This window comes from Apis mellifera, linkage group LG11 (assembly GCF_003254395.2).
Source record: "Apis mellifera strain DH4 linkage group LG11, Amel_HAv3.1, whole genome shotgun sequence".
NCBI classification, from domain to species: Eukaryota; Metazoa; Arthropoda; class Insecta; order Hymenoptera; family Apidae; genus Apis; species Apis mellifera.
The window spans coordinates 2,829,695-2,854,166 of record NC_037648.1 but is presented as its reverse complement, the minus strand read 5'-3'; the positions used below and the strand labels follow the sequence as shown (position 1 = coordinate 2,854,166).

Genomic DNA, 24,472 nt, shown 5'->3' with positions numbered 1-24,472 from the left:
TTTATTGCGCGAAAGCAAAAACAGAGCGTTTTATTTTTTGCGATGATAATTTTTCTCGTTGGACAACTGCTTATTTCTTAATCCTAGATCGCGAGAACCGAGTCTCGGACAAAATATATGCTTTGCTATTTAATACGTGTTGTACTTTTCGAGTATCCATTGTTGAAAGATGTTTAATAATCGACGATCTTTCCTCTTTTGTGATGGAAGAGATAGTTTCTGTTTAAAAAGAGGAGAAAAATAACTAAAAGGATATATTCGTGGAGTCATAAGATGGCGGTAAAGAAAGTTAGGTCGAAGAAAAAGTGGAGCACAGGGAAATTGGAGAAAATGCAATCGGAGAGAGAGAGAGAGAAAAAAATCTAGGGAAGAGTGGATGGAACAACGATAAAGTGGGGTGAAACCATGCAGAAGGATGGCGGAAGTTGGAGGATGGAACGGTGCATGGAAAGAAGGCGAAGAAAAGAAACTATGGGCGAAGAGAAAAAGACAGGAAACGAAGGGAAATGGAAAGAAACGCGTAACACCGAGGAGGGTAGCTGGTTTCGACTTTGTAGTAGGCCTCGATCGATGCTGTTACCATGGCTACAGGGGCAGTACCGCGGTGCTCTACTACTGATTATTTATGTCAAGGATCCCTCCCTGCCTCGAAGCTTGGAACGCAAACTCAAACGCGAACCACCCTAACGTAAGTGGCGATAGTCGTTCGAGACTGTCTTTCGGAAGATTTCGAACAATTTTTTCATTAAGTTTACATTTTATAAACGCGTTTGTAGATTGTAAGTCTAGGAACCTTTGTGAATTAATCTTATTCTTAATTTTGTATCGTAGAAATTTTTCATAAACGGATCAAGGAAAAGTTATCAAGTTTCGAATTCTAAACTTTATCGAATATATGTAATATTGATTAAATCTTTAATAAGTCAATTATGACAATTAGATCAAATGTGAATCTCTATGCTATTTAGCATATTAAGCAATAAAAGCATGAAAAATTTATAGATAAATAAGTAAGTAAAATATCTTTTGATATTTACTTCATAAAAAAAAATGAGATTTTTTTGAGCAAATAAAGGATTATGAAAAACCAATAAAAGTTAATGACTTGACTTAAGCATTTTTACGGAATTTTCCTTTTTATAGTAAAAAAAAATTCAAATATAAGTAAAACACACATATTTTATAAGATAGGTATCTAAGATCAGTATTCATTCAAACAGTATTTTTTTTCTTATATTTCTCTTATTTTCAACAATTTCTAAATTAATTCTTAATCTTTTTAAATATAGAAATAAATAAATTTATCAATAATATAATAGACTAATTAATGTAAGTAAATGCATTATTACTATTCCATAAGATAGGTTATGTTCATTCAATAATAAAAATATCAATATTAAAGAAAATAATAAAATAATATAAAATCCTTATTACAATCAAGAAAATAATATGATCGATTAGGAAAATATGAGTAGTAACAGTAAAATTTCCAATGAATCATCTTCGATATTAGAATTTAAAACGAGGATTAGTTGGCATTTAAATAATGGCTATTGCTAGTGACACACGACGACTAAAGATGGAGCTTCGATGCTCTTTTCAGAGTAAGCAAGACAGAGGAGAAGAATACGCAATGGGAAGTATTCCTGTTGAGAAAGATGCTTTCGACCCAATTTCACTTTCTTATAGTAATAGTGTTGTCATAAACAATCGATATTGCGTCTAAGAATTACTATCATGCTACATCAGTACGAAAGCTATCACTCTAATTTGCGCAGAAATTAAATGTGAATAAAATGACGTCATCTTTCTATTCTAACTTTTTTTTACATCTTTCTTAACACTTCTTATTCTATTCATTTTATAATTATATTTATACCACTATAATCTAATTTTTTTTAATAACATATGAATATTAGTTGGAAACAATTTATCTCTAAAATATTTGTTAAGTGATATACTTTTTATTAAACTTTTTTATTCATTACAATCATTGAACTATTGTTAATATAGAAGACATTTTTATTATTTTATGTATTGTTTCATAGGAGGAATTTCAAATAAAATTCATCGTGATATTTGACAAATATATAATCAAGCAATAATGTAAAAAATTTGTTGTTAGCTTTTTGCCATATAATATATTTTAAAATAAAAATAATTACATTTTTTACATTATGCTTAAGATCGAAATGCACCACCGTTCGAAAGGTAACTTACATTCGTCATGTAGTATTTATAGTCGGTGATCATTAACATTCATCTAAACGAAAAATAATCATACTTTCATGAATTGTATAAATGTTAAAGTAATGAGTTTCAACATACATGAAATAAATCAGATATTTTTTTTTATGAAAGCTTCAGATAATTAAAAGAAACAAATGTTTCTTATGAATGTTTTTTATGAATATATATAATCATAACTTTCACTTGAATAAATCATTATCTAAAATAATATGTAAATATGCGTAAGTATAATCGTAAAATGTCAATATTTTCATTAATTAAATTGTTTCAATTTGAAAAATTTGAGAATGAAATATTAAATAAATTAAGTACTACTATTTTGCTTTGGTAAATTTATTTTAAATTTTTTTAAATTATTAAATTAATATAATAAATCTACAAATTATATAATTATATTATTTATAAAAATCAAAAAAGTAATATTTAAATTTTACATTTTACCTTTTACTATTAATAATAATAATTCTTATTTTTCTTTTCCAAAATGAAAATTAAAAAAATTTGAATCTTGAAAGATTACTTTTAATATCTGTATCTTCGATTTAAATTGTGCGTAATAGGGACAATTAGTCATTATCGAGAATGTGCAATGTTAATAATACACACACAGTGGGCGGATGAAATCACACATTCAATAATAAATTTAACACAATATATGCTGCTCTTTTTTTTACTTGTCTAAATTTTTCTCTTTTTAAACAAAAACTTATTGTAAATTAAAAATGCATTTTTTTTCTTTTTTCATAATAAGTTGCTTAGAATAAAAATATATATTGAATGAAAATAAGAAATTCAAGCAAGTTGAAATATTATACCTGTATTTTTTAATGTGAAACTAATAAGTATTAAAAGACTGAATAAAAATTTCACAACGAGAAATCAATTTTACGGATATCGCATATTCATCATCAGAACATTCTTACAACACAACATTCACATTCTTTTAAATTATATTGTTAATCTCTTCTTTTTTTATTCTATAGACGTACATTAAAGTTTACTACAGTCAACGTCTTTCGCTACCTCACACATTTCTTCAATCTTAATTTATACGCGCTATCAAATTAAAGCAATAACTAACGATTATTTTTTTTTTTTTAATATTTACATATCTATCTCATTAATTAATTGTATATAATACAACTTGCACTCTTTTACTGTTAGCTTCTAATAATAACATCTTGGTGCGAATAATCTACTGCCAAACTTTTTTCCTTTTTTTTTTTTTATTCTTTTTTCACGAGTCAATTACGATATTCGAATTCAAAAGCATATTCGAAATAAACAATGAATGTTATTACATATTTTTAAGGAAAAAAATGACCAGAAAAGTATTTTCATACCTATTCAACATTGTCAATGAAATCACACGTCACGAACATTCCAGTGAAAATAGTAGCATCAGCTGCACATTTCACATTGATATTATAAATCTTCATCAATATACATTTGTGTACTTCATATATATTAAAAAAAAAAAAAAAAAAAAAAAAAAAAAAAAAAAAAAAAAAAAAATTAATCTTACATTTTCCCATTTTAATTATGGCAATATTTAAAAAAAAAAAAAAAAAAAAAAAAACAAAACAAAAACAAAAGAAAATAAAGAAAAACGAAACATATAAGACATCTGACTTTATAAGATACTTCGAGAACATTCTACAATAATCTTATATGTATAAATAATAAGATAAAAGATGCAGTGGCATAACATAAGAAATGAATGTAATTATTTCTTATGATTTGCATAGTGTAACAATCCATAATTTTAATATTAAAACGTCAAATGTTTAATTGAACGTTCGCATGTAACGTTATCTTACGTTACTCTAAAGCTCGATGATTTATTATATAAAATAGTAAATATTAGAATACGGAATTTATATAAGAATCAATATTTTCATGAAATCCATTATCAATCATCTGTTTTAAATACTAGATTTCCAAAAAAAACAGATGTAAAATTAAAGCTGTATAAATAAAATCAGATATTTGAAAACCATTAAGATGCAGCTGTTAATAATTTTTCTCTTTCATTTTTATCTACTGCTGATACATGATCTGGTTTTTCACCTCGGGCATAACGTTCCCACATTTTTTTGTATAGCATTTCCATACCCATCGCATACAATTTGCAATTGAATAAAGGACTTTCGGATCTTGCTTTCCATACTTTAGCTCGTGTTGCTTTTAAACTTGAAAAAAGAAAAAAATTGAATTTATATAAAATATACAAAGCTTAAAATTTCAAAATTAAAAAAAAATAATTTACTTACTATTCTCTATCGGTTCCTAAACGAATAGCAATATCTTGATATTCTTGTCGTGTTCGTGCGATCAATTCTGGACATCCCAAAGTATTTAATTGACTAGCAGCAACACGAGATGCTAAAGTTTCTCCTGGTAGCGTAACTACCGGAGTTCCAGTCCATAGAACATCCATGCTAGTAGTATGACCATTACAAAGAGGCGTATCTAAGCATACATCGGCTAATTGTCCTCTTCTAACATGTTCTTCTTTTGCAGCAACATTGCTAAACAAGATCCTACCAGGAGCTAAACCTAATTGTTGAGCTGTTGCTTGTAAATTTGGTTCACCAACGGCCGGAAAGCGCAATAACCATAGCACAGAGTTTGGCACATGTTTTAGAATCTAAAATTTAGTATTAAAGTATATTTTATTATAAATAAAATAATAATATTTTCGATAATAATAATAATTTTCAATAAAATAAATTTCTTACAGAAAGGAATATAATAAAACATAAAATAAACTTACATGTGCCCACATGTGAAGTGTGAGCGGATCAATTTTGTACAATTGATTAAAATTGCAATAAACAACTGCATCTTCTGGCAAACCATATTGTTGTCTTGTAGTAATCATAATATTCTGAGGCACTTCTTCACCTGTTGCTGTTTTGTTGTTTACTTGTGTAGTGGCCATGCCATTTTGAACTACGACGCCATTTACAGACATTTGGCATTGTCCAGAAGCAATCATTGTTTCAATAGGAGTAGTAGTCGGCAATTCTGCAACTTTCAATGAAATCTCTACTGGTTTGTTCTTAGCATCCGGCACGACAACTTCGCGTATTTCTTTGACACATGTATTTTCAATCATTGGAGAAAGATCAGTGGCATTTATCACAGCTACATTATCTGCTACTTTGCCTTTCATATTCAATTTATCCGTTAAAATGAGACGTTCTTTTAAATGTGGAAACATTTGTCTGGAAAAGTATTAAATACATTAGCATATAAATATAAAAAGATAAGAAAAAAAAAAAGAAAATCAAACATATTCCACAATTAATATATATACATATATATTGCAAACTTACTTGTGATCTCCAATAAAGTATGTGTGTGGCATATAAGCAAGTTTCTCACTGTATTGACTAGCAAGTTCCAATGGTGATGTAACTTCGTCCGTAATTAAATAATCCATAAAACTAGCTCCCGATGTTCCCGGATATCCAAGCCACATCACCTGTACCGGTGCTGGTCTCAAAGCAAATATTTCATTTCTCGCCCCTTTCGTATACCCATTCATGTTTACTAAAATATGTATTCCATCTGCGTTAATACGATCAGCTGCTTTTCCATTGCATGGGATCTGCGACAAATCCACAAAATGTTCGGTTTCTCTAGCAATCTTCGCACGGAAGGTAGTTCCATCATCAGCGCTAAGAGCATAACAGAAAATTTCAACATTTTGTCTTTCGTGAAGTCCCGGAATTGATTGCATAAGATGACTAGTAGGATGATTTCCAAAATCTGACGATACATATCCAATTCTTAAACGGCCACCAATTTCACGTGGATATTTATACGGTTGTTTGTGTAAAACATGAATCTGTAATAGTCATATAGTAAAATAAAAATAATTTGAATCTTTCTTCTTTCATAACATTTATTTAAAAAAAAAAATATCGTTTACCTTCTCAATGCAAAGATTTGCATGTCTAGCAGCAATGGCTTTCCTAAATTCATGAGACAATGGATAAAGCATAGAATGGTGTGGGTGTACACTGGGCAATCTGTTTTTGTCAAGTTGTTCGGCAACAATTGACACTAATTTTTTCATTCGAGCCTCATAATCAGTCCAGTCACAAACAATTTGAAGGCAATGCGCCAAATTACAATATGCATCAGGAAAATCAGGTTTAAGCTTCAGCGCAGTTCTATATGATTGAATAGCCTCTGGAATGTTTCCGGAATCCTTATGAATCGAAGCTAGATTGGAATGAGCATCGGCGAAAGCGGGATTAATTTGTATAGCTCTTGTATAGCATTGAAGAGCTCCTTGTATATCTTGCATTTCTTTCAACGTATTGCCCATGTTCGAATATGCATCCGCGAAAGTTGGCTGAATACGAATAGCTTCCTTGTAATGCATTAATGCTTCGTTTAATTTTCCTTGTTGCTGCAATACCGAAGCCAGATTGCTATGAGCAGCGGCAAACTCAGGAAATACTTCAAGCGCTTTCAAATATAATCGAGTTGCTTCTTCGATATATCCTTGTTCACGTTTTATGTTGGCCTGAAATATGAAACATATCGAATAATAAAAAATACAAGATACATTAATTTATATTTCATATCGAATTTTATTATTTAAATTGAAAAAAATATTAAATATATACAAATACATAAATACCAGATTATTAAGGGAATCGGCATGTGAGGGACAGAGGCGAAGAGCTGTATTATAGCAATCCTCAGCCTCGACCACTTGTCCTTTTTCTTTGAGCGCATTTGCCAAATTGCAATAAGCATCTGGGAAATTTGGTTGTAGTTCAATAGCACGACGGTACGTATCAATTGCCAAATCAATAAGCCTATAAAAAAAAAAAAAATAGATTAACATAAAAATAAAGATATAATTAATTATTTTCTTTAACTTTCTTACCCTTGCTCATAATAAACACACGCCAGATTTCCATGTACGACTGCATTGTTAGGGCTAAGATTCAAAGCACGCAGATAAGCAGCTACAGCTCTGTTAAAAAACAAAAAATTTGTATATCGTTAAAATTCACTTCATAACATCAGAAAAAAACATTTAGATTGTTTTTTGAATAATTTCAAACGAACAATAGAAGCATCGTATAAAAAATTCTTGATCGCTTTTTTTAAAAAATACATTGCTGTTCCATCCATTTCTTAAAATTGTCATTGCTTATTTAATATAAATAAATCAAACCTAAAACGCATCTTCATATCATTTATATAATAATTCTTTATTTATTCTCTAATTAATTATTTATTCTCAAAATTCAATATAGTTTGTAATACCACGCCCGATGTCCTAAACAAATCACATGCACGTGCATCATTATATATGGCGACATAATTTACAAGGGAGATAGATATACCGGTGATATTACGTATAATATGAAATTAACCTTTTCACGCTATATTTAATCCAGGAAATGCATCCAGGAGTTGAAGATCGTGAGAGTGCACGTTCTAATTGCACGCGTAACGAAGGTGCGATCGTAGTCGAAGGCGAGATCACCGTGTACACGACAACGCACTGGCAGTCCATTCCTTCTCCATTTCGATGTCTCGATAAATTAATTTGGCTACGTGTATGTGTTAAATGTAAATAATAAAAAAAAAAGAAAAGAATTAGCTACTCCCTCAACAGATTGTAGACACGATATCGCACAAAAGTAGCTTCCCGTCACGAAACTCGCCACGAGCTACGCGTTTTTGGCAAAATCCGTTAAAGACCCCCCTCGATTCACCCTCCCACGAAGAGTAAAAGGGGTTCGCTCCCTCGTAGGGGCGGAGCGATCCTTGAAATCGATAGTTGTCCTCGAGTTTCTATGCCGCTATTGTGCGTAATATTCAAGATTCCGAACACGCGTAAATAAAGAGGCAATTTTCTTTCTGTTGCCAAATGATCCCCTCCTTAAAATTTTTTTTCAAGTAAATAATAACATATGTATAATTATATATATATGAGTTTGATTCAATCATAAAATGGAAAATTATGATTAATCTAAATTTTTTTTAAATTATATTTTAGATATTATATGTTAAATATTAATTCTATTTTATTTAAAATAAAAAAGTAAGCAAGTATTATATTCAAGTGAAGATTTTTGGATTATAATATTCTAAGTGATATTTTTATTAAATTATTTTGTTATTCGTAAGAATAAAATTATAAACACTTCTGAAAAGTTAGAAATTCACATGGTAAACGAAAGAAGGTTGCTAGCGGACATCGCTCTGGAGAGACAAAGGACGATGAACTTGAAAGGACGCTATGAATATCGATTCGGTGTTTACATATCGGCTCATGCGCTTTGCTTGCCATTTCTCGATAAACATATTTCGAAAGCAGAGAACAAATGTCGTAATATTCTTTTAATATATCAAAAAAAATAGAATGCAATTTGTTGGAATGTAAAATAATTTGATGTATAAAAAAAACAGAGAATTATTTATAAATTTATTTGCATTGATTAATAAAAACTTGTACGATTCATGACTGCCCACTAATGTAATGATATAAATCCATTAATGGAATAACTTTGAAATCAAATTTCTCTAGCACAGACTTTAAAACCGATGTCTATAATGAAACAACGGTTGATCAAACTGTGCATTTTAAATTGAAGAAAAATGAGGGATCTCAAAAACTGGAATCGAACCCACAATATCTAGGTTGATAAGTTTAATCTCTATCCTCATCGCCAGCTTCTAATTTTAATTGATAGTGCATTAAATTTGTTTCACATTTATATTGTGATAAAAATATTATTAAAAATAGAATTTATCAACACATCTATTATTTAATGCATACATAATTGTTAATAAAATAATTGTGTGATTTTTTAATGTTTTTGTTTTTAATAAAACAATGAGGAAATTATGTTTATATTACATGTTTATATTTCAAAGCAGTCTCTATTAAAAAAATATTAAATTATAAAGCAATAAACATTGAATTACATATATAAATATATGTAAATTTTGATATCTTTTTTCCAAATTATATTTATAAAATTTCTTTATAAATAATGTAAATATAATATATAATAAAACATTAAGATATTAGCAATAAATTTATTCTCACTATTTGAATCTCTTTGATTGAATAAGCCTCTGATTTTTTTTATACATTAGGGAATACTCAATCATCGATATTCTTATTCCATTCAAATTTATTGTCTCATTTTCGTTTAAAAAATAAATGAATCAAGAATGAAGTGAAAATATTGATAATTTTCAAAACAGCTAAATTTTTCTCTTAGTAAACGCAATTTCAACAATCAAGGTATTATTAGATTATAAAAAGTAATATATAGAGATTATCATAAGTTAATATCATAAACTAAACACTAAGATATTTATTATATGCTTGAATTGTTCGTATAAATTTCTTTATATTGTTCTCAATTTCTTTTCATCTTCATATATTGTAAAAGAAGATAAAAATATAGTATAATTTCATATCTAGCAACATACATATAGATTATAATGAATAAATAGTTATTTTTTCTTACAGATAAATTATCATAGGTTAATATCATAAATTAAACACTAAGATGTAATATTTATTATATGCTTGAATTGTTCGCATAAATTTCTTTATATTGCTCTCAATTTCTTTTCATCTTCATATATTGTAAAAGAAGATAAAAATATAGTATAATTCCATATCTAGCAACATACATATAGATTATAATGAATAAATAGTTATTTTTTCTTACAGATTATCATAGGTTAATATCATAGATTAAACATTAAGCTATAATATTTATTATATGCTTGAATTGTTCGTATAAATTTCTTTATATAGCTCTCAATTTCTTTTCATCTTCATATATTGTAAAAGAAGATAAAAATATAGTATAATTCCATATCTAGCAATATATATACATACATATAGATTTCAAATTACAACGTGTTTATAACGAATAAATATTTTATTTTATATTTTTTCTTACCTATCAAAAATCCTGGCTTCCTTGAGGACATTACCAAGATTGATGTAAGCATCCAAAAAATTTGGATCCAATGCTACGGCCTTCTCAAAATGATGAATCGCCAACCATATCTCGCCTTGTGCATTGAAAACACATCCAAGATTGCTCCATGCAACTGCGAAGTCTGGACGCGTTTCGATAGCCTTTAGATAGCAAGCCTAAAGACATAAACATAAGATCAGAAGAGATACTCGCGTACTGTTAGGAACGCGCCGCGCGCAATGCCCGGCCTCTCCTCGCCGCGCCGCAGCTTTCATACACTTTCGATAAATCTCAGAAAAATATTACCTCTTCATACCTTTCGTCCTCTCTATCTCAGCTTCATTTCTCTCTTTTTCCTTATTGAATACGCCTTGCTTTGTCTCACATTCAATGCGATTTCCGACATTGAAAATAAAAACTGTATCATTGTATATGGATTTTTAACAATTTTTAAATATATCATTTACATTTATTGTGAAATATAAAATTATACAACTATTACTAATTTCAATATTCATTAATAATAATTTTTATTTAAAAAAGAAAAAAAGAAAAATCAAATTTATATTGAGAAAAATTCAATAAATAATATCATAATTAGTATTTTTGTAATAATATCTTATTATTAAAGAATAAAGATACAGATTAACATAACAAACAACCAAATCCTATAATTAATTTAAAAAAGAAAAAAAAAGTTTTACTTTACATTGAAATTACAATTTCTCCTGAAGGAAAACGAGAACGAATTAGAAACAGAGAGAACGAAATCCATTTTGCAAATCATACAATGTAACATTGGATTGGAATTTAACGTGAAATCAGGAAAAAAAGGGATTTAGGTGCGCGCTAGAAACGTCATCGTGGAAGAGAAGCGATATGGGTGTCCCGTTTCGTGTTCATCGAGTTTCCGGAATGCGTCCAGTGAACTCGATGACACGTAGTAACGCCCCCTCGCCATTGTTAGTTCACTTCTGCTTAATTGCACTTGGCCAATTCACCTTCCAACATTGTCCATTCTCAGTCGACGAGCTTAAACAAACAGTATTTCAACATATATTCTTTTACCATCGATAAAGTTGTAAAATGTTCGTTAATAAAAGTTAATTTCATTATCATTGCTTTATCCATAGTGCGATAGATGAAGAAAAAAAAAAAAATTTGTCCAAAATCTTCTTTACGTGACGACGCTCCTAAGGGTCAAGCAGGAATGTGCATCGCGCGTGCCGAGAGGCGGGCTGCATTGTTTTATATATATTAAAAAACAGAGTAAATCCGTACCTAAACAATAAGTAAAAGGGCATTTACAGTCGGCCGATCTCTATAGGAGATATAGAACGAGGAAAGGCTGAATAGTAATAATAATACTGGAATAAGCATAAAGATGGACGAAGAAATGAAGTTGGATGAGCTTTTTAACAAAGAATTCCCAATTTTCGACTCGAAAATAAAATACAGAACATTTTCATTTATCAATCTTTCAATCCCTTGGTCCCATCATATTTGCGATCATAATATAAATCATCCGATCGCAAATATAGATACATTGAGGCCGATCCTGAGTTAAAAATCCAACGTTCAATCTCTTGTGGAACAAAAGGACCAATTTGGCTCGACGGGATATTCAGAGATCGGCCTTGGGAATTACTTTACCTGCAGTGTACCCTTTGGTAGGTTGACGGTAGGTACGGCTTGCAAGCTCTCATAATAAACTTAGACCGAGAGACAGTGTGTTACTGAATAACCAGATTCAGATTCACCCTTTGACGAAGGAACCCATGGTAACCGACCAATCACATTGCTCCGACTTCCCCTCCTAGAGTTGATCATCCCATCCACAACAATAAGACAGCTGCGTTAATGTCTCTTCACTGATAACTCTTCGCCTCAACTTTGTCTTTTTTTTATTTATTTATTTATTTATTTATTTATTCTTTTTTTTTTTCTTAAATTTTTTCATTTTCTTTTTTGATACAGAGGTTTGATATAGTTATATACGTGCCCCTGAAAGACACGCTTCGCCGAGCTCGTCAGCCACCATATATTATAATATACTGTTATTATAATAAATTTTATTATCCTGGTATTTTGTTCGAAATTTCTGAATCATCAATAATAAATTTAAAAAAAACTTTCAATAAAATTTATATAACGAGCAAAAAATATATTAATTGATTCCTTGTAGTTGGTAATATTTTGAACAATAATAATTAAAAATGTAATTGAGAAACGTGTTTGGATAACTTTCATTTTATGAAAGTTGACCTCGTACATAAATAAGTATTTCAGACTCTCTCAGTTTTTTTTCTATAAATGTAATATTATCGGTGGCAAAACGTACTAAGCGAAAAAAACGACCAAGTAAACTAGAAAGCGCTCAAGAATAACAAGAAGTATAACGAAAAATCTTTCTCTTTGCTATGTTGAATTTTATCGATAAGTTTCTTTGCAGAAAATATAAGATATCGTTGCGAAGTTTTCAATATAAAATAAACAATCAAAATCATTAATGGGATTATACTGTCTGCAATTTATTTCTACTTATCGATTATCGCCGCGCCGCGCTGCTTTATGAAGTAGACCATTTGATTCATTCGTTTTATTATACATTAATGAAATGAATGAAACTCTTGGGAATCGAACAAGTCCCACAAGTTTCCAAATTTCAAAAAATATATATATATATTTTTTTTTTATTCCACAAAATAAACATGATATAATTCACGCAAATTTATAAAATGTTATAATTTATAAATATATATAAAATTGATCAAATGATCTCGCGCGATTATCATTGTACACACAATTTATTTATTTTCAAAATTGGAAAGAGAGTAGTTGGAAAAGAAAGGTTGTCCATGTATATGTAAAACAGATCAGTATACCTAAAGTAAATACACATTCAAAATGAGTTGAATCAAATGAGATGAGCTTAAATACTATATTCGCGCTCTGTTGATCCTATTATAACTTGTTGTAATTTGAAATATACATATATATATATATTTTATTTGATCAACAATATAGATAACAATATAGATAATGTTATAATAGGATCGACAAATTAAACCTTACAATAACACCAAGCAAAGAAATTCTGTTTATTGCTTTTAAGTGTTATTGCAAAACGCGCAATGCAAAGAGGGATTTCATAGTTTGGCTAATTTTAAATATAAACCCTCGTACTATGTTTGATGTCTTATAAGAAATATCATTTTATTCCCAATATTTTTTTTTTTTTTTTTGATTCTTGAAAATAAAAACACCAAACACAGTAATTAATTAATTAATTAAACGAAAAAGTACGCACGATGAACAATTTATTACTAAAATTTGAATTTTCACTTCAATGTCTTTTTTTTTTAATGATATATTGTTATTTCTAAGATCATCGTGCGTCGCGCACATATTTCAGTGCAAAGAAAAAGAACTTTTCGCTTCTAGTATAGATACTAGTTGTTCCTGATTTCCTATGGAGCTGCTAACTAGTACTTGTGCACATTTTACAAAATGCATCTGTAAATCTTGTCAAAAGAAAATTAATGAAACTTTAAAACTATAAATATAATCTTAAAGTTTGATTGTGATACCGATGCATTTGAATATGTGCATAACACGTTAGATTAAATTACAACAATGAACAAGAGACAAAGAAAACCTACCTTAGCTTCATCAAGTCTTGCTAATGCTTTCAAAAGATTACCAAGATCACTTCTCACACAGTAAAGATCCTGCAACATGCAAAAATATATAAAAATATTTTGTATTTCTTAATAAATAGCTTAAATTATTTAAAAAAATTTTTTTAAATATATTTGAAATAATATATTTATTGAATTTACGCACATCTAAAAATTTGCAAAAGAATACAACAAATTTTTATTAAATAACAGAATAAATTTCTCACAGGGTTGTATTGTAGAGCAGTTACATATGCTTGAACTGCTTGCTCCATGTCTCCTGCAGCTACTAATGCTGCTGCTAAATTGATGTAACCATCAATGAAATCTGGTTTCAATCTAACAGCATGTCTGTAGTTTTCCAAAGCTTCTTGTAGCTGACCACGTTCCTTGAAAACATTTCCAAGATTGCTATAAGCCTCTGCCAATAAGGGATTTTGTTTAATTGCTAGACTGCTATAATGAGCAGATCTAAAATGGAAGAACAAAAATTTATTCGAATCTATTTATATTTTATTTTAAAATTATTTAATATATTTAATAATTATAAAAACAAATATTTACTTTTCTAGTCTTCTGCATTGAAAATGTATAGAAGATAATAATAGAAGAACTCCAGTATTATTTGTTTCTTGCCTCCAAAGTTGCATACAATGTCTTTCAGCATTTTCGTAATCGCCTGCTTGATATTCTCTATGTGCAAGTTCCAATAACCCTATAAAAAAAATACATTGTAAAAATATTTATATTCAATTCTTAAAAAAAAAATATATAATTTTTTTTTATGAATTTTATATTTTTAATATAAGTAAACATTTATTTTAAAAAAATTACTTAAAGACTTAAGTAAATTTAATTATATTTGTGATAAATATAAAATATAAAATATAAATATAAACATATATTGTTCAAAAAGAAATTCAAAACAATATATATTTATACATATATTCTCATTGATATATACTAATAAAAAATATATATTATAATAAATATGATTTACATAAAATTTCTTTATAAAATATTTATATATGATAAAATATACAATAAAACCATATATCATATACTAAAAAATAAATTTTATATAAATTTTTATATAACTAAAAATATTTCATTCAAATATCCTAATATTATAATATGATGTTAATATAAAGAAAAAGAAAATATATTTTTATTTATTTAAGCATTTTTCTTCTCATTATTATTTTAATTTTAAAATATTTTTTAATTTATTTCCAAATATTACATATTATGCTGCAATTTAAACAAAAACAATATACTTCTAACTAAAATATATCGATTTTTTAGGTTCTAAAATAGCATAAAAAAAATTATGAGATAAAAATACGAACAATAAGAGTCAACTGCAACATTAATGGTCTGATTATCAGCAATTGCAATTAATTCCTTGCCCTGAGTATCCTGTGTAACAACTAGAAGATTCTGTCCATTTTGCCACTCGACGGTTCCATTACAAACGTCATCCGAACTATTGACCACATTTCCGATTATGCCGCTCGAATTTTTTATAACGTTTTCTTTCTTTTCTGCCAATCGTATACTCATTTTGTCGATGAATTTTTCCAAACGCGTTGTTCTATTCTTCCCGGTACACACACACGCTGTTTCCACGCAATCACTTTCGACCAATTTCGAGACTTTTCCACACACTAGTATTAGTAAGTCAATTTTTTTCCAACAATTCGCACTATTCAATCCTAAATTATTTTTTACTTTTCAGATTTAATTATTTTCATGTGTATTATTCAAGTTATTGTTTATCGGCTATTATAAATTGTACCACAATACTTATTTACTCTTCGTTTCTGTACACACTGTCTCCTCCGTGTTTCTATGCAAGTACGCTTTAGCCAGGTTATCCCCGCCAGACCAAGAAGCAAGCTGATTGGTCAATTCGATACTATGGCAGACTCCTGCGTCGCTGGGTAAAAGCCGAAGAAGGGGGTAAAGAAGACACCCGGCTCAGGTCCGTAAAATTGCATTTAATGCTTAACGCTTTTTCATTTTGCATATATTTCATTTTTTATTTTTGATAATTTTATTAATTTCAAATATAGTTAATTTTAAATTCTTTTTCATTAATAAAAACAAATTATTTACATTTAAAACAATTAAATTTTTTATTTATATTAATAAAAAGAAATATATAAAGAAATATACAAAGAAATATATAAAGAATTAAAGCAATATCTAGAAATATATATACTTTAATTTTATTTTTAATTTGTAAAGTCATGTTTCACATTATCTGTCAATTCATTAGTAATTTTTATTAAGAATTAATTTTAGAATAAAAATTATTTTTATATCCATGTTTGTAAATATATTTCAATGTGTTTCCTAAAATTCGATAAGATTTAGCATCTTTAGTACGTGACTGAGAGCATAAAGAAATCATAATAGTGGTTCTCAATCCTCATAAATAAAACTAATTTTTAAAATCAATTAGTTATTTATATCAAAATTGAAGTTTCAATATTAAATCAAATTAATATTTTTTTAATATTATAATATTGATTTTTGAAATTCTAAAATTCTTTCACAAAATAATAATATATTTTGAAATTAATAAAATATATATATCATTCAAAATTTAAAATAATATCAATTATTTTGAATTATTGCTATATATTAAAGATATTAGAAAATTTGAAGTAAAAATATAGAAACGAATTCTTAATTCTTATATATAAAATTATGAACAATGAAAAGAACCACTGAAATATAGAGACGGTCATCCCCACTCTTTTGTACAGAAAGCAGATGGCATAGGTACCAAGTGGAATATTCCATCGTCACTTTGATGAAGCGGAAACAACGACTGAAGAGTGAAGGGGAAGAATAGGTAGTTTAAAGCGGCCTACACACGTGAAACATGTATGATATATATGATCAACTTCTTTCATGATACACGGTGCAATATATATAAAATGAATCAGAATATCGATTTCAGACATAATATGTATCGATATAGGAATTAGTATATTGAATTGGTAATGGTAATATAGATTTTAATATGTGTAAACTTAAAACCTTGATATTTGTTCGCAACATATTTCAATATATACTTTATTCAGGCAACTTAAGAAAGAATAGAGTTGAAAATATTATATACAAATAATAATACAATAGTAGAATGTTTCTATTCATAGAAAAAGTAAAATAAATTTGAATGCTTTGAAGAATTTTAAGGACAGTAATAATAGAGTAATATATTATAATAAAATTTTTGTAGGTTTGTAAAGAAAGAAAACAACAATTATACATATATGTATGTATACATGCGATGTATTTATTATTCTTTATTCCACATTGAAAACGAAACTTTTATTACTAGTACCATAAGTACCACATATTTCATATACATATACATATACATATACATATATATATACATATACATATATATTTTTATCCTATATTATAGCATTGTGATTAAATAATATACATATAAATAATTAGTTTATAAGTATATAATAATTAATTAAACAAATTATTGATAAAATATTATTTTCTAATAAAGAGAAAATTTTATTTGCAAATTCAGTTTTATTCAATAATTTTTTATAAACGAAAGCAAAATTTAATTTTGATAAAATTTAGTAGAATTAATTAATTTATATAATATAGTATAATTCATAATCACTTATAAAACAAAATAAATCTATATAATTTTTATTTATTAGGATTAATAAATTTTTATAGAATTTTTAGTATTTTTAGTAACACGAATTAAAACATTGCAAAATCAATATTTGCAAACTTATTATACATCTGACCGAATTTCGTTAATGAAAATTTGACACTTAAAATGAAATGGTACGTAGTTAAAATTGTTTTACTACGTACCAACTGTTGAAAGCTGTTGTATCTCGTTCATCTTGAGAATGACACTGGTGCCTGCAATTTGTTGATGATTCTGCTGCTGTTGTTGCTGTGGCTGCTGCTGTGCTTGCATGATGATGGCCACCATAAAAAATGATATAGAACAAACGGCAAATGATATAAAATGGCACAGAAATTTTATTGTCACGAAAAATCTTGCATTAATCCAGTATTGAAAGCCGTAATATATCAAATTTAACGAGAATTCTGTATTTTCTGAAGAATCGAAACAAAAACAGATACGCGCGGCACTTATATTGGCATGCACTAGCGCAATCTTTCAGTATGCGCCATCATGGATTTTCAAGCACTTTACTTAAACTGAGAATTAGTACAACAATATGCAAATCACATAAAAAATAAATTACATAATCGAAAAAAATTTTGATATTGAAAATTTTTTATATAAAATATTATCACGATAACTATGCTCTTCATGAACGATAGTCTATCAATGCTACAATAATTTTTAACATAGCGTGAACTACGTATACGTAAGACAGGCTGATGTGAAAAACCAATCGATGAACACATTCCGGATTAGAGACTCACGACATTCTATGCGCGGGAAATACGTCATACTGATGTAACTGATAATCAAATTATATATAATCAGCTATCATATTTCATGAATATTGGACATTTGCAAAGTAATGTAAAGATCAATTTCCAGTAAAAATATTATTATAATATATTTATAATAAGACAAATTTATTTGATATTAAATAATAAATATTGCTTAGTAATTGCATGAAAATTTTTAATAAATATAATAATAGAATAATAAAAAAAAATAATTTAATTTAAATGAATATTTACATATTTTTATATAATTATATGTATACCATAATAATCATATTATTTTTAAACTACAATATTTCATAGATATTTTATTTTATAATTCATAAAAAAAAATATATATTTATCATATAAGAAATATATAAGAAATAATATATTGTGAAAAATTAAAAAAATTAAAGAATTATTGGATCAAAATATGATTACTCCTAAATAAATTATACTCGAGCGCCATGCGGCAAGAATGGAGAATGGCTTTGCAGTAGTGACGACTGGTGATTTCCCCACCACATTGGAAGAATTCGAATAAGTAAAGATCTAATCCGTTCTTTCAATCTCACTCTGTCGGTGCCGCTGCCGGTGTGCATGGTTTTGTGCTCTACATTAGTTTTACTTCATTTATTTTCTAAGTTAATAATGGCAGAGAACAAAGAACGTACGTTTATTATGATTAAGCCTGATGGTGTCCAACGTGGACTTGTTGGAAAAATAATTCAGCGTTTTGAAGAAAAAGGTTTTAAACTTGTGGCAATGAAAATGTTATGGGTAAGTTTAATACTAATAATATTCAGAATTTAAAAAAAAATAAATATATTTTGATTTTTTATAACTATATAAAAACATTCTATATTGGCTTATATTCATTGATAAACACTTTCATCTATCATATTTTATCACAAAGATAAATAATTATTGTGACCTTCATTACTATATTTTATGACATTAAAATGTTTTTTATGAATATAAGTTATAGAATATAAGAAATATCTAAATTTAATTTTACATTAAAACATATAAAAGATTTTTTTATTATTATTAAAATTAATTTTTTAATAACTGTATAATTAATTAAAATTGAATTTAATTATATAAAGTTATATTGGCACATAACCTAAATTATATATTGCATTTTTTTTTTATGGTATAAAAATTAAATACGTAACTTAAATATGGAATACGTAAAATTAAATATGGAATTAAATACGTAACTTAATTTAAATACATAACAATAAGATTTTATTTTTTCTTTACAGCCAACTGAAGAATTATTAAAGAAACATTATTCAGATTTGGCATCTAGACCATTTTTCCCTGGATTAATTAAATACATGAGTTCAGGACCAGTTGTACCAATGGTAATTAGTAAATATATATATATTATAAAGAATATATATTTTATTTATTTTATTTATTTTATAATTATTTTTTAGGTATGGGAAGGTTTAAATGCAGTAAAAACTGGTCGTTTCATGTTAGGAGAAACAAATCCAAAGGATTCTGCACCAGGAACAATTCGTGGTGATTTTTGTATTCAAGTTGGACGTAACATTATTCATGGATCTGATTCTGTTGAATCTGCTAATAAAGAGATCAATCTATGGTTTGGAGAAGAAAAAGAAGTTATTGATTGGACATCTTGGGCAGAAAAATGGATATATGAATAAAAATAGTCCTCAGTGCAAATATTCATTTTAATATATGTTCTTTTACATAATTCAATCTGACCATGCATACTGCCAATCGGATGACATTCAGAATTTGTTGTATATAACTTTACTTAAATAGTAATAAAACAGGTTCTTATATAAATGTGTTTAATTTAATAATAAAAAAACTTTCATTATATTAATATATAGATATTATTCTTATTAAATATAATTTCATAGTATAATCATTTTAAAAATCATATATTTTATTAAAATTTTATTATTAAAAATATATTTATTCTCATTTAATACACATTTGATACATAATATTTGAATTTATAATTTATAATATATAATTTATAATTGATATGAAATTATCAATTAAACATATAGTATATTATATATATATATGTATTAAACATAAGAAAGTAACAAATTAATCAATTTCAAATTTTAAATTATTAAAATTAAATTAATTTAATATATGATATTTATACATATAAAAAATTATAATAATTATATTTATATATATATATAATAATTATATTTATATATATATATAATAATTATAATTATATATATAATATAATAATTATATTATATTTATTAATCACAATGTTATATTATAGAATTCAATTTTTTGTGTATATTTTTTAATTTATTCTTTATTATTATTATTAATTACGTAAAATAAATGCATAATATTTTTATATACATAATAAAAAATCATAATATATATATATTACATCATATATTAATATATATATTATATCACAATAATAATATATATATATTAATATATATATTATATCATAATAATATATATATTACATAAAGAAAAATTATTAATAATACTTTATTTTCAGCAGTATATAATATACTTTATACTTATATTATATACTATTTTCATACTTATATCTTGAATTTATTTTCAGTTGCTTGCTTCTCCTAAATATGCATTACAAGCTGGACAGTAATGTTTTTTAGATAAACAACTATCAATACAATAAGGGCAAGGAACACAACACCAAAATCTAAAACAATTATAAATATGATTCAATTTTTCTTTTTTATAAAATAATTAATAAATTTAAATAGAGTTTAATTATGTTTTATATAATTACCCAAAAGCGCAAAGAAGAAGTGCAAATAAATGAGTTTTCATGTTTGATTCAGTTTCAACTCTTGTATTAATCAGCGCATGACAATATGGACATGTTAAATGTTGTGATTCTGAACCAAACTGTGTATTTCCTATGACAATGACATCTGCAAAATTATTGTTTAATGTTAGATTTTTAATTCATAAAAAAATATTTAATATAGTAATTATTAATAATGACAAAACTTATCTTATAAAAATATAAATTTTTATAAATTAAAATATTAATAGTTAGAAAAACTTTTTTTGTAATAAAAATTATAAATATCTAACTCTAATCATATTATTGTTATATATAATCATGTTATTATTAATGTTATTATTTAAATTTATTTATTGAAAATAAGGATTTTAAAATTTATTGAATACATTTAACTTCAATATTTATAATACATATGTATATATATATATATATATATATACATATTTAAAAATATTTTATTAAAAATAATATTAAATATTTAGCAAATCTTTTAACATTTATATAATATGGTTAAAATTATATGTAATTAAAAAATTTTTATTGACTTTGTATTTTCATTAATTTTATTCATTCTAATTCTCCTTCCAACGATGATATTTACACATAATTTTGAAAATTCTGCTTTAATATTGTGAATTATTGAAATCCATTTAAAAAGTATTATCTTAAAACTTTTAACTACTTTTTTAAGTTACAAAATAATCTTACTTCGTCATCATTAGAATGCCACGTGGAAATAGAAGCATCAATATATATATATATATATATATATATATCTTGCTTGATTTTGATTATCATAGATTCATTTTAGGGATTTTGTCTACAGCAGCAATTATAAGCGATGCGCATGATTATATAAGTAGGTGCGGTTAAACACTTTCAAATCTTTATCATTAAATTATTTTATATGTTTTTATACTTGTACGTTCTTGTTTTCCCGATAATTACTTTTCCTACTATTGCTATTTAATATTTAAAATTATTACATGTTCTTATATTTTAATATTTATATATATATTATTTTACGTACGTTGTTGTTGTGGTTGCGGTTGTGGTTGTGGAAAAGATTCACCATATGGTGGTGGTGGCATGGGTGGAATGAAACCAGGTGGTGGTGGTGGTGATGGTATCCCTTTTTCCATTATTATATTTAAATTTTTTTATCTGAAACACATAAACAAATCAATTTTCCGTAATTTTATTATTTAAAAAATTAATTTCGAATTGAATGGAAATGATTTTCTAGAAGAATGATGTAACAAAATTCTTTCTTAATCTTAGTCAGATAAAATGGAAATAAAAAATAATTATTCGATTAAATATGGCAATGTTGATATGAGTCAGATATTTTCTGATATCACTTATTATATTAAATTATTATATTATATCATTTATTTATCTTATTTATAATTATATTGATACTGATAGAAAAAAAAAATATAATATCTGACGAATATAAAAAGAATTCATATTATTGTTAAAATTATTCAAATTTTTAAAAATTCTTAAATTTTTTAATCTGATAAATATATTTTTTTCTTAAATTATTTTGTTTTTTTGTGTTTTATGATATGAAATTGGAGATTTCTATGACAAACGCAAAAAATTTCGTAATCATATTCTACTATAACGTTGTGTAAATAATTGCTGTTGAATGCAAATACATAAATGTTTCATAATGTATTTCATTTCATTACATAATATATATTATATTGAAAATAAAGTAATTAAGAATTGCTAGAGTTAAAAAAATGTCTAAATAATAAAATTAAAATTAAAAATAAAATATATCTGATTTTCAAAAAATTATTTAGATATATAGTTCTTATACAGGAAATATGTGATAACAAGCTGATAAATTGGTTGATTATTTATTATTAAGTGAGTTTCATATATTAAAAATAGAAACAAATTAATATAAAAAACATGCAAAATTTATAGCTCGTTAACATGTTCAATGTGAATGAATTATTATAATTTTACACAATAATGATGAAAATCTTTTTCGTTGTTCTTTTTTTTTTTTTTTACTTATTTTTATTTTAATTATAAATTCATTACACGTAAATTTAGTAATGGATATCCAATTGAGAAAACAATTGAAGGCTACTTAATACATATTTCAATTTCGTCAAGCAAAAATATCTTTTCCTTGTTATACATATATATTGATTTTGCAATGAATCATTATTACTAAAAGTTTCCACGTTATCATTCCATTATCGATCGATTGATATGAAGCGAATGAAGCATTTATTGAAATAAAAATTAATATTAGTACAATTTAGTATCAATATTCGTTTTTTGAACTAAACTAAAATAATAATATTAACAAAAAAAAAAAGACAAAGCGTTTTAACAAAAATAGATACCAACTCAATCTTAAAACAACTCAATGATCAAAATTTAAAAATAGAAATCTATTATTTAATTAGTATTTATATTAAAAACAAATCTCTATAAATTATTAATTTAAAATTTATTAATACTATAAAATTAAAAGTAAATCAAATAATTATATTTAATTTATAATAATTTAACATTTATGTTTAAAGAATTATATTCATTTAACATTTAAAAAATTTATTTTTTGCAAAATATATTTGATATTCATTAATTGATAAATATTTACTGATTCAAATTACTTTTAATTATATATGTATATGCATACCTGTTGCAATTATGGCACTATATATGCAAGTTATCTACTGTCAGACTGGTGAAATCTAACTAACAACTTCGGTTCATGTCGGCTTTTACATTCGTTAAATTCATACTTCGTGTACGAGAGAAGAGTTGAGGTGGGAGAATCTACGAAAAACGTCATATGGTATATGTATTTGATTTAAAAGATAAAAACTTTGATGACTGATATTGCTATATTTTTCTAAAATCTCTTAGATAATGTAATCATAATAACTAAATTTCAAATAATTAAAATTTCGATTTTCGATAACGATAATTAAAATAAATTAAGAGAAATTAGGTTATTATAATTACGAATTAAATATATTTAACCTGTAACATTTTATTTTTATTTTCTATTAGTTATTAATATACAAAATATATAATTAGAAAATAAATTTGATGCAATATATATTTTATTAGAAGAAAATAGAATAGTAAATAACTAATAGAAAAATGGAAAAAGACAAATTGGTAATCACAAAATTCTTTTTTTATAAAAATTATATTATAAAAATTATATATAATATAAATTATATATATAATATAATATAATATATAATTGAGAAACATGAGTCATTTTATGTATGTGATAA

The 24,472-nt window shown here is 25.9% G+C and overlaps 3 protein-coding genes across 5 annotated transcripts; 1 reads left to right on the top strand and 2 right to left on the bottom strand.

The window, feature by feature from the left end:
* Positions 1–3,867: 3,867 nt before the first annotated feature.
* On the bottom strand, positions 3,868–18,365 carry LOC551425 (UDP-N-acetylglucosamine--peptide N-acetylglucosaminyltransferase 110 kDa subunit). Of its 2 annotated transcripts, none has more exons than XM_003249371.4 (12): positions 17,786–18,365; positions 14,483–14,633; positions 14,146–14,389; positions 13,901–13,969; positions 10,218–10,414; positions 7,163–7,252; positions 6,911–7,091; positions 6,191–6,793; positions 5,592–6,106; positions 5,027–5,480; positions 4,524–4,900; positions 3,868–4,442 (listed from the first exon to the last, which is right to left on the bottom strand). In XM_003249371.4, the coding sequence occupies exons 1-12, from the start codon at positions 17,907–17,909 to the stop codon at positions 4,250–4,252; spliced, it is 3,198 nt and encodes a 1,065-aa protein (XP_003249419.1). In that variant the 5' UTR covers positions 17,910–18,365; the 3' UTR covers positions 3,868–4,249. The 2 variants fall into 2 exon arrangements, with proteins under 2 accessions (XP_003249419.1, XP_623820.2); XM_623817.6 differs by lacking the exon at positions 17,786–18,365 and adding an exon at positions 15,268–15,740.
* Positions 18,366–18,833: 468 nt separating this feature from the next.
* Positions 18,834–20,209, top strand: LOC409861 (nucleoside diphosphate kinase). The gene is made up of 3 exons (XM_393351.7): positions 18,834–19,165; positions 19,654–19,755; positions 19,831–20,209. Exons 1-3 carry the CDS (start codon positions 18,986–18,988, stop codon positions 20,062–20,064), a joined length of 516 nt encoding a protein of 171 aa, XP_393351.4. The 5' UTR covers positions 18,834–18,985; the 3' UTR covers positions 20,065–20,209.
* A 678-nt stretch (positions 20,210–20,887) lies between these two features.
* On the bottom strand, positions 20,888–23,991 carry LOC725688 (lipopolysaccharide-induced tumor necrosis factor-alpha factor homolog). Of its 2 annotated transcripts, none has more exons than XM_001121505.5 (4): positions 23,863–23,991; positions 22,222–22,355; positions 21,171–21,315; positions 20,888–21,080 (listed from the first exon to the last, which is right to left on the bottom strand). In XM_001121505.5, the coding sequence occupies exons 2-4, from the start codon at positions 22,331–22,333 to the stop codon at positions 20,978–20,980; spliced, it is 360 nt and encodes a 119-aa protein (XP_001121505.2). In that variant the 5' UTR covers positions 22,334–22,355; positions 23,863–23,991; the 3' UTR covers positions 20,888–20,977. The 2 variants fall into 2 exon arrangements, with proteins under 2 accessions (XP_001121505.2, XP_006559074.2); XM_006559011.3 differs by having other exon boundaries at positions 20,890–21,080; positions 22,225–22,355; positions 23,863–23,990.
* Between the last annotated feature and the right edge of the window lie 481 nt (positions 23,992–24,472).